General features: G+C 45.0%; 1 protein-coding gene across 1 annotated transcript; it reads left to right on the top strand.

The window, feature by feature from the left end:
- Positions 1–252: 252 nt before the first annotated feature.
- On the top strand, positions 253–13314 carry LOC308427447 (vomeromodulin-like; the record flags this gene model as incomplete). Its single annotated transcript, XM_080925568.1, has 16 exons — positions 253–373; positions 1038–1114; positions 2372–2651; positions 4515–5019; positions 5329–5430; positions 5996–6151; positions 6910–6988; positions 7316–7373; positions 8084–8154; positions 9406–9552; positions 10153–10275; positions 10436–10503; positions 10725–10755; positions 11828–11888; positions 12560–12639; positions 13195–13314. 16 exons carry the CDS (start codon positions 253–255, stop codon positions 13312–13314), a joined length of 2079 nt encoding a protein of 692 aa, XP_080781694.1.
- Between the last annotated feature and the right edge of the window lie 2745 nt (positions 13315–16059).

Genomic DNA, 16059 nt, shown 5'->3' with positions numbered 1-16059 from the left:
AACACATTAATGGGCGTAATTTATTGGCTTCTCCTCAACTCAATGTTGAAAACACAACACAAAGAACCATCAGGATCCTACAGATGTGGCAAAAATTCTGTATGATGTGCCTGCTAAGCCATCCCAAGTGCAGTTCTAACAGGAATAAGAACTTGCCAACAAAAGCAAGAACAAAGGTCAGCTGCTATTCTGGAAAGCACACTGATCACACCTGCCTTATCAGCACATCTATCTCCAGCCCCTTCCTCCAGCATGACCTTTCAAGGAGGCACTGGATGGGCTATAAAAGGGAGAAAAGGGTTTCAGGTTGACAAGCAGAACCAGGAGCAAGAGACACAGCTTCTGAAGACAACAGCCTTCAACAAGGGGCAAGGTAAGGACTGCCCAGAGGAAGACACACAGGGCAGACCTGGTGGAATGAGCCTGGAATAGGTCACCTCTGCACAGAAAACTAGGGCTTACTCATGGCAATCCAGAGTGTTTCTCTGTTGCTGAACTGCAGGACAGTGAGCTTAGCATAGGCTAGAAAATAATAAGGGCTAATAGACTGCTTTAAGAAAATGGGATACTGGATGCTGAATTCCCAGAGATACCCATCAGGTCAGCATACATGAATTCAGGAATACACACGTAGGTCTTGATTTTTCTTAGAGTGGTTTACATTAATGCCATGCTGTTTACCTTTCCCAGAGGTCAGAAAGAAAAGAGAGAAATCTGGTGTAAATGGGGCGAGATTTAATTTCAAATCAGCAATTTAAACAAGCCAAGGAATGAGCCATTTTCACCACTTTGCTATAACCATGGTCCAATGGTGATGGCAACACAGTACTTGACTTTGCTACTGTTGATACACAGTGCCAACCAAAACCAACATGGCATCCTCTGAGATTCAAACATATCACACATAGAACAGCTTAGTCTGAGAAGGCTCGGTCCATGAATATTACAGACGGAGGCAAAAGAATGGCATGATGCCTTAGGAGCCATATATAGATCAGGTGACGGGTGTTGCTGTAACGCTTGGGGTGTGGCTGCAGTATTGCTGAATGGTTTTTATTATCAAGAATCATTACGGGCCATTTTTGAAAATGTCATTTCAATGATTTGTCTTGAAGTAAGGACTTAACAGAAGGAAAGTGATGATGGTCCTGATAACTTTGCCAAAAATGAGGGAAGAGACCCAGCCCCGAGTTTTACATAACCTGACAGGCTACATGGAAGAAATGCCACCGTCCAACCAGTTTGTAGGAATGTGGTATGGAAGCATACCTTAGCACCACTCTACATGTTAGAGAGGGGCTGCTCAGATCACTCAGCTGGTCAAACTACCTGTCTCCCAGCTAGACGACCCAAGTGTGATCTCTGATACAATCGGCAGAAGGAAAGAAACAACTCAAACACATTGTAATGTGGCTTACAAACATACCATTGGGAACACACATAGGCACAAACAAAAAGTAATGGATACATGGAATTAAATTAAAAACAGAGCAGGCAAGGTAGTGCACAATTTTAATACCAACACTGGAGGAAAAGAGGCAAGAAGATCTCTATAATTTCAAATCTACCATGGTCTACCAAGCAAGCTCCAGGATCCAGTATCAATAACAAAAAACACTGTCTAAAAATTAAATAGAAGTAAATGTCGGCGGGGGAGTAGCACTTAAAGATTAAGGGTGAGCAGGGAATATGACAGTCAGATATGGAATAATTACCAGAAGTCACCAGCACATCTCTGACCTATCAAGAATGACTTATGTCAACCAAGACAAGAGAAGCCAGAAAAATAAGGCTTGTGCAGGCAAAATTAGGTAGTGTGTGTCCAATAAAGTCCAATACTAATTACTTAATGAGATTCTTAATGGAAAGGACCTGAGATTTTGGGTGAGGACACAAAACTTGACCTGATCACACAGATAACTGGGAGGCTGCAAAGGCTTAGGTCATCACACACTGGTAGAGCAATGCTACAAAATAGACAAGTCCTGTGTGCAATCTCAACACTGAAAACAAAACCATAGAAGGGACATTGATGCTAAGAATAACACCAAGCATATGGAACATCCCAGGACAGTAACAAATATACACATGGAACTAGGAAGAGAGACCTCAGGACAGGGCTCAGCTTACACTGACATACGCAGCCATTCCTGACAGTACACTGAGCCATGGGAGAAACACGGGAAAGAGGGGTTACTTCAAGATGTGTATTGCCATGTATCAGATCAAATTCCCATGAACAGATGAGAATGGAATTGTCCAGAATGTCAAAATATGCACCTACAATAGCCAGAAAGTCATCTACACAAAGATCAATGACAGCTCTAAGATCTGGTGAGATTGTGATGTGCTACCCATTTCTTTTCTTCAGGTTTCAGCCACAAAGATGTGGGTTCTCCAGGCCTTGGCCCTCATGCTGAGCATTCAAGCAGGAACACTAGACCTGGTGGAAACACCCCCTGTGGTGGGCAATATTCCTGCTTTTCTGCCTGCTCCCGTCAGCCTGCCTGGAGCAAACCCAGCTCTCTCAGTCCTCAAAGGGTCAGCCACCGATCAACGGTTGCCTCCCAAAAAGCCTGGACCTCCTTCCAAAGGCGGCAAGTGTGTACCTGCAGCCAGATACTTCGTCTCCGGTGGTAAAATCCAGGAATGTAAGTAAGACACATTTCACCTCTTACCTTAAGTCCTGGCCACACTTTACCCATGCTGCACTTCTCTGAGCTCAGACTAAATTCAGTCAATTTTCTGAACAAGTGGATTTAAACATGATGACACTGTAACATCTGCTTCATGCCTACAGAGCAAAGGGATTCTACAAATCCTGCTACAGCAAGAGTCTGAATCCAGGTCATCCTATGCCACTCTAGGATGGCACAGTGCTTGTAAGGTTTACTCTTAGTCCAGGACAAGCTTATGATACCCTGGACAAAGCAACTGTCCAAACCTAAAGGCTGTCTCACGATTAGCCCTCCAGTTTGGTCATACCAACTAAAGACTAGGTCACACGACAGGTTCCTTCTTGCTGGGTTTCAATTATTTGACTAGACTCCCACAGATCCTTAACCCTCACTCTGCTGTTCAGCACTAGGAAACAGAAAATTTAGGATGTCCTGCACACCCTGGAACACATATGCTCTCTCAAAACCCATTTCATCTCCTTCCTGAGACAATGTTCTCAGAGATAAAAGTTCTACTCCCCATGGTTTGCAAATGCTGAGCACACAATGAAGTAATTCTGTTTGAGAAACAGAAAATGGATAGGACTCATGGGATAAATAACAACAAAAACCCTTACACTTCTCTTAGCAGCTCCCTAGAGCAAGGGTCTAGCAAAGCCCTGCATCAGAGGAGGGCAGGATAAACATGCAGGCCATAATCCATGAACTGGCATGGGTGGCTTACAATTAACATCCCTCAAAAGAGCAACTTGTGAGACACAGAAGTCCTGGGCAAAGAAACAGCAGCTAGGCTGGAAAGGGTGCTTCAGGGAATTCCTTCAAGGGTGTTGAGCCAGAAATGTCCCTTGGCTCAAACAGCTTCAGCTATACGTTCAGCAAGGTTGACCACAGTCAACATTTATTTCACTGTTCTGTTTCTAGGCCATCCCTCCCACAGCAGAAAGGCACTCAGGGAGAGCAATCTAGAGACTTGATAATCCTCCAGGCCATGGCTCACTCAGCCTCTTCTATATTTACCCTGGACTTCATCTCCCTCTTCCTACTTGAATCAGACGGGGACAAACACATGATAAGCCCCTTTCTGGAAACCAATGCCCAGCTTTGATCAAATGCAAAGCAAGCAGGTAGCAACAATCTTCAACACAAAAGGGGGTCAAGACGAGGCAAAAGGGCAGAAGGACACAGGCATAATAAAGTAGAGAAAAGCCACCTTGTATCTTCTAGACACTGCTACTACTGTAGTCCCTCTACCTTGTGACAGATAAAGACATTCATAAAATGTTTCTTTGTCTACAAGCCTCCAACAAACACAGTGTGGATCAGGGGACTGATGGAGACTCTAAAGAACAGACTGAAATTGGAAACTAGACACCAGAAAAAACAAACAAGCAAAATAATGTTGGCCTGATGCCCCTCAACAACGCAAAAACACCAGAACAGAATGCTATGCATACTGAATGTGAGTGGGCCTGGACCAGAGAGAGGAACATATTTTACACGGTTCTTAATAAGAGGAAATAGAAGGACAAAAGAGAGCAAGACAAAAGAAAAATGACAAACATCAGGGATGCTCTACCCTCACTCCCTGCCCATGTAACTTTCACACAAATAGTCCCATCACAAGTTAGCAGCAGTATAGGGTAAAAGAACCTACTGACTCCAGCAATGGTAGATTTCTCTAACAGCAGGCTAACTCTTAACCAGGACAGTGAAAAGACTGGAACATAGAGGGCAGAATACAAAGTCCCTATGTGCTCCATATTTCAAAATGCTATCTTCAAGAAAGAAAGGGTCCTAGGGCTGAGCTGACACCAGATGTCTGTTGATCTCTTTCAGACCTCATGAACACACTGCCCCCACAGATTGAGAACTTGGTGAGGTGTGATGGCGTTGACCTGGAAGGCTTAATTGCTGATGTGTTAGCCACACTGCAGAACTCTGACGTGCTCTCCATCTTAGATGCCGCCTCCCTCCTACAAGGGGCAGGAGGACTTGGCCTTGGTGGAGTCCTAGGCAAGGAAGGCAATGAGGATTCCTCAAAGTCCTCCTCAGGCTCCAAACTCCCTGGTGGTCTTGGCCAGCTCATCCCCGGGGGCCTCACAGACAGCCTCCCAGGCAAGGAAATGCTGAGTGGCTTACTTGGTGGAGACAAGGGCTCTGGAAAAGGACTTCTGAATGGGAATGGGCTCGCCAACATCAAGAACCCTGTGGATGGCATAGTTGAAAATGCAAGCAATTTGACAGACGCTCTCCAGGACCAAGTGAACAATGTGATCCCAGAAGGCATCAATGAGCCTGTGTCAGATCTGCTCCATACAAACCTCAAAGACACTCTCCTCAAGTAAGTGCTTTCTGAACAGTTCTCTGGGGTTTGGACAAAAAAGCTGCTTGTGGGAACTCTCACATTCAACCTACAGCAATCCCAGGACAGCCACCCTTCATAGAAACATATACTTACTTCCCCTGGGATTCACTCGGGTAAATATGACGGGTATTTCGTGAGCACAAAGCTTTGCATGGTGTCGAGGGAAGCTCAGGGGTTATTGGACTAACTGAGATCGGGTGGTGGTGAACTTGCCACCTCTCAGGTATTTCTCATAAGGGCCAGGCTGTTTCCATGACATGACTGAGACTTGTTGTCGTTCTGCAGATTAGAGATCACAGAAGTAACAGTGGACAGCACTGATCTAACCATGAACGCTGATGAGATCCAAGTTCTCTCCATGGTTACTGCCATCATCGAAGGAAAGGGGTGAGTGTGTTTCCACAGTGGTGGCCTGGGTCAGCCTGGATTAGGGTACAAATGCCCTATGCTAGAGTCAGATGACAAAGACACATAATGAGACAGAAGAGCATTGGCTTACCGCCCAGCCAGCCTTACACAGTAAAATATTATCTCAAAACAGAAATATATACATAGCTATATATGAATATAAATCATATACATATACTGAAGTATCAGTAGCAGCCCATGCCTGCTACTGGCAGATTTCTCTTATGAACTTATGCTCAACGTAGAAGGTCTGAGACATAGACTTGGGGTGAACCTTTGTGTGGTAGCCTGTGCCATCAATAATGGGTGACCACCTCAAGGCTTGGTAAGAAGATTGTTTATGAGATACTGAATGACTGCCAAAAAATGACCAGGATCTTCTTCTCCCCGAAGAAATTAAGAACATTTGGATTCAAATGTTCAGTTCTTTCCTCTAGAGGATGACTATGGCCTGAGGCATGAAGCTCTTGCCCTAATGCCTAACCCTCCTCAGGTGCTCCAATCTCAGGCTGTACCCTATTCACTGTCACCTTCTTCTCCACAGCTTGCTTGGAACAGTCGCCACCGCACTGCAGTTTCAATCTAACATGGCCGTAACCATGAAAATTGCTGTTTCCTCCAACAACACCCAATGTGTCAACCTTGATGTCCAAGACACCCATATAGAGGTCAATGAAATGCACATTCAGTTAGTAGAGACGTACGTAAGACCTTTCTTTTTGTTACTGCCTCAATTCAAATGGGGGTGAGAAGGTGCCTGCTGCTCTGCCAGGGTGAGTGGGTTACAACAGTAGACTAGACAAAAAAGAAATGCCAACTAGCATTTTCCCACCTTGTTGAAAAACAGCCTTCTCATGCCTACATTTCATCTTCCCTCCAGACTAGTTTTGTAACCCTGACCATGTATTTAATAAGCAGTACACTGACCAGATTCAAAACTGCAAAAAATAACCATGTGGGCCACACAGTGAAAACCTCTCTGACAGCTGTGTACCTCGGTGACATGTTCATGACTCCTGTCTTAACCATAGCATGCATGCAGGCTCCTCTGATTTCCGGTCACACTGACAAAGCTGGAATGCTTTCCAACCTGCACAGACCTGGCTTTCACTTTTTCTCCTTCCCTGTGCTATTCCCATGGGAGGAGCCATTACATTTTCTTTAGCAAGAGCTTATAAAACTGTGAGTTCAGATTCACAACTTCACCAAGACAAGAAACAGGGCTGTGAATAAGGAAGCTCAACAATCTGAAGGGTCGAGCCATCCAGTTGAATTACGTGTCCTGGGCTTTGGCAAGGTGCCTTTGAATCCTCCTTAAAAACCAAGCCAAGTGCTCCGGCTCTCCACATATTGAGAACACGGGTATCATCCTGACTCCATCAGTGAGATGATTCCTCTAACAGGTGGACAAATCCAAAGGCACAAGAATCACTTATTTCAACATGTGTTCTTTCACAGCGTCACAGAAACTGTGCCTCTGCCTTTGCCCTTAAACGACCTCGTCCCAGTACTACTGACAGCAAAAGTGAATGAAAATGTAAGTCCGGGGAAGGGGGAGGCCTCCTTCATGGAGCTGAGTCACTGGGGAAACCCTGAGAGAAGGAAGCTTGCAGTCTGTAAATGGCCTAGGAGAGATTTAACAAAGCCAGGGCTCTCTGGAGCTCAGGGACTACCATGGACAATCAGCACCTCTGGAACACACTGCCTAGCAGCAGAACTACAAATCATAAGATATGGCAGCTGTAGATAAGTTCAGCCCAGGGGATGCCAGGAAAATGTCAAAGAAGGGGAAGCCAAGGAGAGAAGAACAAGAGGTCGTAAGGCAACACATGTCTCTGCTAAGCTCCCTGTGCTCACTTCACAGCTGAAGAAGTCCAACTCTTGTGACATCGTCCTCAACGACTTCAATGACTGCAAGAACAGTGAGTACTTCCTGAGAGTTTCTCTCAGAGCAGAGCTGGGCCTAGCACCTACAAAGTTTCATAGGGTGACATGCCACAGGGAGAGACCTCTAGGATGCCATCCTCCAATACTACAGAAACACAAAAGCCTCCTCAGCACACTTAGAGGACACAGTGGCCCACTTGACTTATCCCTCATCATACATGACTTCTGCCATATGGAAGAGCATAGGACCCAGAGCCTCTGAGGTGTTCACCTGGATCTCACCAACCCGAAAACCTTTCAAAGGAAGCCTTGCATAGAGTCTGAATCAAGGGCATTCTCAGGACCACATCCCTGGGTATCTGAGATTGGAAAAGCTCACAGGATCCCAAAAACATGACGACAGACACAGTTGGTGAAACCTACTGTGTTGAACCACCTACAAAGATGAAGTGAAATATGGGGCATATTTCTCAAGTTCCAGAGGATCTATATACAGGCTTTAGCTAGCCAGTTGTTCCTTCCCTGAGTAAAAAATATATGAGTACATGAATACATAAATTTTTACTGTAAAACAAAAGTTCATAGCGTCCATGGAGATGTTGAAGGTATTCAGGGCTGCACCTTGCATCTGGCAGTAGCTGGAATCCATACTGGTTCTAGCAGGAAATGAGAGCTACAGTGTTTGAGGCACAGCAGCCACTGATGGTTGCTCTGTTCTCTCCATTCCTCCCCTTCTCCGCTGCAGCTACTGGCTTATTCAGTTACCAGGTTCATAATGCCAAGATCGATCCCAAAGGACTTTCCATCTTCTACTGTGTAAGTATTCACCGGCTTTTCAGTGGCAACTGGATGAAGGCTGGATGTATATACCTTAGCCATCAAACAGATCAGATGATCAAAACAATAAACCATGGGCTTTTTTCAGATGCCTAACGTTTTCCTGGGGTCACTCTCCTGAGTGCCCAGCTGGGACAAGGTCAGTCTAGAGCTCTTCCCTTCAACTCCACAGGACAATGTCCTCAGAGGCACTCCAACAGGGAGGAGCATCACTTGACCCAGTTCACAACTCTGCTGTCAATGAACTACACACACAAACAAAAGCACCCGCTTTTTCTAACCATGCACAACACAACCCGGAAAGCAGAAGCATACCATGACAATTAACAGAGGAGCAGGCATCTGCTGGATTAGGGAGGAGCTCAGCTTTTCTTCTGGAGATTCATCAAACAAACTCCACTCTCTTGCTGAAACACAAGTACATGCATAACATGAAATGAAGCTCATTAAACAACCTGATACACACACAAAGCACATGGCTAAGCTGAGAGTCTGATCCTTCTGCACACTACAAGTGTGGTAACCAGGCCTGGCTCTGTAGACAGTATGAAACATTCCCATCAGGGTGAGGAGTAAGCAGGTGTGTACAAGACACACATGCATGAGTGATGACGGACATGGGTCCCACTTCTCACTGTTCTTCACTGGATATGCCAACAAACCTTCCAAAAGAACTTACACATCAGACAGATGACAGGAGACAGCATACAAAAGGGAAGAAAAAAATGAGGATAGAGAGCAAGAGAAAGCAAGAGAGAAAGACAGAGAGGGACAGAGGCAGAGGATGACAGAGTCAAAGGGAACATGAAAGAAGAAGGGAAAAACCCAAGGAAATCTACAAAGTCAAGGAAGTTCTTCCACCGTATGATGACTTATGGAACATAGGAGGGAGGGAGGGAAGGAAGAGAAAAAAAAGGGGTACTGAAGGGAAGAGGAAAGAAGGGGAAGAAGAGGGAGCAAGGGAAGGAGAAGTAAGATATAACTGAAACATGACTGAGAATGGCCTTAGTTCTTTAAAACTGTGTCAAGAAGGGATGCAATTAGGAACCATACACATGTCCATGAAATGTGTCAGAAATCTCTACACTTCCTCAGCTGAGGATTTGTGGCCTCTCACAAAAGCTAGACTAAGGCCTCTTCACCCTGCATTTAGGCAGCCAAGACACATGGCCTTCACACCAGTGATAACCTGATCAACTCAATAGATTTCCTCTACTTCCCCCTCCATAGGCTACAGCCAATATAGGCAACAAAACAGTGCCTGTGCCTGGAAGTCGGCTGCCTCCAATTCCAAAAAACGCCAGCATTGCAGTAACTGTCTCCTCCACAACACTGAAGACAATTGTGAAACATGTGGCCCAGCAGAGTTCTGTTCAGGTGAGTGTCCTCTGTCACCCACAGGGCTACACTAGCCTGGATATCAGCTGAGTCTGTCACTTCTGAGGGAAAAGATCCTTGAAAGGATTGAAAAGACCAATGACACAGGACACATTACACTTAGTGATCAACTGGGGCCTTGATGTCATCAGTGGGACAACAGAAGAAGGCTTGGGGGATAGGGACTGGGGGACAGGAAGGGCAGTAAACATAAACAGTATGAGTGTGACATCCACTTCCCCAGATACCATGATCAGGTGAAATTGCACAGAAGCATCTCCACCACAGAGTCCACACAGTCATCAGAGATCTTGGGAGACAAAAGGGCAGAGAGACACGTTTCTTCTTTGAAGGGCTTGATAGAAAGGACAATTTCACAAATTCCCTGTCCAAAGGCCCACATCATGAAGTAAACAGAGTTGAGGGGTGGGAAAACTCCTGCCATTTCTTTTTTCTCAGCTGCACCAGCACCCAAGCTGGGCAGTGAAGCCTACAAGACAGAACGCAGTCTCTAAACCAAGACAGAAGGACACATGCCTGACTCATGACACAGCTCCTCTGAACTCTTCCACACACTGACTGAAATCTTTCTCATGACAGATGAATGACCTGGAAGCAAAAATCACCTCTATAGCATTTGCCTCCCAGGAAAACAATGTGCTAAGAGTGAAGTATAAGGTTGACATAACAAAGAATGGCGAGAGCTTCGCCACTGGGGAAACGGTGAGTGCTCACAAATGAAGGAAACTGGGTGGAAGAAGGACTTGGTTGAGCGGGAGGAACTCTGTCCAATATCCTGAGGCCCATTTTGTCTTGATGTCCCCACAAAAGAGGAAAAGGCCAGGTCCCCTTGTCTCACACATGCTCTCTTCTGTCATTTCAGACACTACTCATCTCCCATGGCAGCAAGATTGCAAATTCCAAACTGGTACCCGACATCAAACTCACAAGGTACTACAGAACACCCTGGGGAACACACAGGCACAGTGGGACCTGGGTCTGGCAAATGTTTGAATTATTAGAGGAATTGGGAATGAAGGCTTACATGATCTCATTTGCTTGTCTATTCTGCCAAGTCTACAGCTGACTCAGCTGAAGTAAGACCTGAACTCAAAACTTGAGTTGTACTGTTCTCATGGACCTAATGTTTCTCTGTCTTTTGTTGCTGACAGGTCTGATCACAGTGTGGTGCCCCCTGAGGCTGTAAGTTGATGTGCCCTTATGTTGATGTTTCCCATGAGAGGTGGGAAAGCATGGCAAAGCCAGACACACAGTGATTCAAGACTGGAAAAAAGAGAGGGCCAGAGAGACTAGAGCACATACCTAACATACCTGCTGTGTAACGGAAATTCAGGCCCCTAACATGCTCTCTGGGGAGCTCTTAAACCATAGCTGCCATTCCCAGCTGGCAGGCATGCAGAGGCTACAAGGAACATACACACAAGCACATACAAACTGACTCAAAGTCCGGTGTTACATACAAGAGTACCCACAGTGGGTACCCAGAGATGGGACACCAAGTGTGTCCCTTTAACACTAAGAGAAGTGCAAGCCAGGAAGCAGCAGATTCTATGGTGACTCCAAGGCCAGCAATCCCCCCATCTCTCCTTAGCAGGGAAGTAACAGAGCTTTCCAGGATTTGGCACAGTAAGAAGAACTGAAGATTGACTCCTGACCTCAGGCAGTTGCTCATATACATGGGACAGTCCTTTATGCAAACAGTATGCCTCTAAATGTTAAAGGCAGAGTTTAAGGAGTGTCCACTATGTGCAGACAATAGGGTGCAGTATTGTGGCACCACAACCCAGTACTGAGGTCCTCTGACAAATGTGGAAGCAACACCTATGCTTCCAGAGGAGGGTCCCAAGGGCAAAGGCACCAGCACGACACAGAGAGAAACAAACCCACATGTCCTCGACCCACAGCAGAACAAGCTAAAGGGACTAATCACTCAAAGACTTTCTTCCTTTGACCTCTAAATTGCTCCTGAAGTCCAAAGCCACTTGCCATACATGTAGCACAGTAACACTGAACAGGACAATACCTCGGCTCAAGGACCCACAAGGCAAACGACTCCCAATAGGGACCTCCAAAACTTCAAAAGACAAGTCCCCTAAGGATGCATGGAGACCCACCTCCACATTTGATCTTGACACATGACAGATTGTCAAGTAGAGAACCACAGGAACTAGCAGCCTGAGATAATGCTCCTGGGTGCTGAGGACAAGCAGAGGACTACAAGGCTTTACTGAAAATGTCCTCTCTTGTCTTGCAGAAGGAAGAAGTGGAAGGCATTATGTCTGAAGTCACAAAAAAGGCCTGGGCCAACTTCAATGGTATGTGGAATTAAGAACAGTAACTGTCAGCATAGCCGGTGCCCTTTAGAGATGGGAGGAGGACATATTACTTAACCACACATCCAAGCACATGGCCACCTTGTCATCTGCTGGGTCATATATACATCACCTTCTCTTTGCATGTATGGCAGCAAGTGGTGGTAAAGAAGGAAACAGATCAAATTGCCTCCTCTGCAGCTCCCATGATACCTTGTTCTTGGGTGTCTTGGGACCACTGTTGTCAAGATATACAGATACACAGTGGTCCTGGGGCACCAGGGTCACTCCCCCATAGACATTAGGGATATAACACTGAAAAGCTTTGTTGTGCCTCATTGGACAACAATGATGATGGTGCCACGTGCCAGGTGTACACATGTCTGCTTAGTTCTATCGTAGTGCCACTGACCCTCAAATAGGTCGGTCCATCGCTAGTCATCAGTGGGAGGAGACCACCTGGTCCACACCTGCTTTGGGTGCCTCTCTTCCCATACACCATCCTATAGACTGGGATGGACAATATTCTCGGCACCATCTTTAATGGGTGTAGCAGTGACTCCTCCTAGGCCCACATACAGGTCAGAGACACCAAGTGTGTCTCTGGTCAAACAAGCCAACCAGATCATCATTTCCCTTAACTCCTGTCACAAGCTGATAACTTCCTTTTGCAGAACTGTATAAAAAAATGAATATTCCAGATGGAGTGTCTTCAAATACGTTAATGAATTCTGATGTCAAATTGCTGAAAAAGGTAAGTAACAGACACAGAATTCTTTTCTTTGCTTCTTTTGTTTTGCTCTGCTTTGCCTCAAATCCAGGACCATCACATATTCTTAATCTACCTGTACAAGCAGTGTGAAATGTGACACTGAAACCCTCAGCTTCTCTCAGATGCCTCGAACCTTCAGCTGGCCTTGAGCCCAGACTTCCTCCAGCTGCCCTATATCAATTCCTAGAGGATCTGAATGGGAGAACGTCAGCAATTGTCCACAAGGGCTTTCCATACTCTCATTCTTCTATACTGAACCTATGAGGAGCCAGTCCTGATCAGGGTCAGACCAGATGAATGACCTGTGCACTCTACCTACAGTGACAAGACACACAGCGCACAGTAGGTTATGTGATTGCAGTAAACAGTAGTTACTAAACAACCAGCATGATGCCAGTGCCAGCAGGTACTTCACTCAGGATCTTGTGAACACAAGGGGCAGTGTAGTAAATCTGCTGTCTCTGGGTAGATCCCAACCTCATCTGCATGGATCCACTCCTGCCAGAGGATTCACCTTCAAATTCTCTCTTCAAATAGTGTAAACTCTCCCGGGCTCACTGGCAGGCGTCCTCTCCCATCCCTGAAGCAGTGCTATGGAGATCTGCTGGGGATGCAGAGTTGGCAGTTCTCATGCCTGCACTCAACTTCCAGGGTTAAAGGCAGAAACCATTGTCTTTCTCCCCCCTCAGAATGACCTTCAGGCAACAAACTGAGGCCAGCACAACTGAACCCAAAGTACTGAACAACAGACAACTCCCCTGCGAATTCTTCCCATGCCTCTTTCAGCCCATCCTTATGATTCAGGAGACAATAGCCATGGTCTCTCCGCATGCCTAGGTCCTCTGCCTTTGTGACAAGGTCAAGAAGAACAGTTGGAGGAAACAAGCATTGTTGTAATCAGCTCCTTAATAAACACTGCCTTCATGCAAAAGTGAGAGATGACTCATTCCTCAATGCTGGTGCATATTCCTGAGCACGCAAAGAACTTCTTACTAGGGGATGAACAGTAACATGAGACAAGAAAATCCAGTGTTCCCAGGCTCTCTGGGGACAATGGTTAAACCTTTCTGCCACTCACCTCCCTGTCTCACTTTGGATCTGGAGTGCCTCACAGAGGCTCAGGTGGGAAAGCCCTGCTCCTCACCTGTTGCAATTGGGAGGTGGGACCTGTGCTGTCTGAGGTAGTTCTTTAGGTCACTGGGAGCTTGCCCTTCAAGCACATGGGGAGGCCTGTCTCTTCTGAGCACTTGTTTCCCATGAACATGCATTGCTAGACACAGGCCTAAAGACCAAAATAATAGGTCACAGCTCTAGTCCTCTATCACTAAGCTTATACTAACCTCTTCCCCGCTGAAGATGCTTACGTTGTTATGCTGTTGAAGATCTAACACCGTCTACAAGTCTAAATACTTCATTATGATTCAAAACCAACAGACCTGAACCCAAATTCTCCATGTTGAAAATGGAGAAGTCCAGTTAAAATACAAAAGGTAAGATGAGTCAGAGCAGGTAAGAGCCTAATACCACTACAAACTGTGTAGAAAAGGCTGTGTGTCCCAGGTCAGTAAGTACAGTCCGAGTCATGTGGCCCTGAGGGACAAGTCAAGACATCAATACCTGTAAAGATGATGTTTCAGAAATCTGCCTTATAGCATACACGTTGAAATACACCAGGACTTCTTAGTCTTCATTAGACTTCCTTAGACTGGAGAAGCAGATACATCAAGCCTATGGTAAACTGAATAAAAAAAAATGAGACTGTATACTCCAGTTGGACTTTTACCTACACACATGCACACATACACACACACCGAGAGAGGGAGAATTGTACAAGTACCTGCCAATATGTATACACACACCTGTATGTACATAAACATCTAAAAAGTACATACATACAAGCCAATATTCAAGAAATTAAGTAAAAAAAATGGAAGCTAATAAATGCCAAAAACAGAAATATAAGCAAAAGAGTGTCGTGGCTTGGTAGGGTGTACATGCCTTTAATCCAAGCACTCAGTATGCAGAAGCAGAACGATATTTGTAAGTTCAAGGGATCCTGATCCACACAGTGAGTTCCAGAACAGCCATAGCCAGCAAATAAGATTCTCTTCACATACACAGCAAGGAAGAAAAGACAATTTCTGGAAACACCAGTGCCATATCTACAGCAGGCAGGCCATCTGCAATGTGATCAATACCAGTTTTCTAGTAGAGCTCAATAAGGACATAAAGCCAGATGCAAAACATTGGCTTTCCCTACAGCAAGAATCATACCCCAGAAATTGAAGGCCAGATCACATGAGTTCCTCTGCTCTTTGCCCATTTCTCCCCAGCTCTTCTTGCCAGGCTAGTGATTCCCTTGACATGGCAACTTGTAGTTCTTTGGAAAGTTAGTTATATTAAATGATGTTTTCCTGGGCCACAGAGGTGAAAGGATGTTTGGATATAGCAAACGTGAAAGGACCTGGGAGGAAGGAGTCTAAATAGGACCCCACAGACAGTGGGAGACAGCACTGAGCTTTGGTTGGGTTTGCTCATCCTCACTATTCTCTGCTAACTACACACAAGAATCGGTTCACCTTGCATAGATAACATTGTGAGGACAACTTGTGTTAACACTGCCATTGAAAGAAACTTGCCCAAGAATGTCAAGTGAGGTTCCTGTGGCAGCCTTTAAAGAAAACATAAATAAATCTCTTAAAGAAATACAAGAAAATACAATCAAACAGGTACAAGCCATTGAAGAGGAAACAAATAAATCCCTTAAAGAAATACAGGAAAATAAAATCAACCACATGGAGGAAATGAATAAAAATATTCAATACCTAAAAATGGGAAGAGAAGCAATAAAGAAAACACAAATGGAAGCCACCTGGAGATGAAAAACACAGGAAAGAAAACATAGGAACTGCAGACACAAACATCACCAACAGAACACAAGAGTTAGAGAGAGAATCTCAGGTGTAAAATATATAATAGAAAAAAATGATATATCTGTCAAAAAATGACAAATCTAAAATGTTCCTACCACAAAACATCTAGGACACTATGAAAAAAACAAACATAAGAATAATAGGAATAGAAGAGGGAGAAGATTCTCCGGGCAAAGGCCCAGAAAAATACCATCAATAAAACCATAGAATAAAACTTCCCTAACCTAGAGAAAGAGATGGTCATAAATGTATAAGAACCTTATATAGAACACCAAATACATTAAACCATAATAGAGAATCCTCCCACAATATAATAACCAAAACACTAAATATAGAGAACAAAGAAAGAATATTAAAAGCTACAAGGGGGAAAGGCCAAGTAACATATAAAGGCCAACATATCAGAATTATACCTGATTTCTCAGCACAGGCTTTGAATGCCAGAAGGTCCTGAACAGATAGATGTCTT

This window comes from Micromys minutus, assembly GCF_963924665.1.
Source record: "Micromys minutus genome assembly, chromosome: 11".
Lineage (NCBI taxonomy): Eukaryota > Metazoa > Chordata > Mammalia > Rodentia > Muridae > Micromys > Micromys minutus.
Note: the sequence above shows the minus strand (reverse complement) of the source record. Positions and strands in the feature narration are given on the sequence as shown.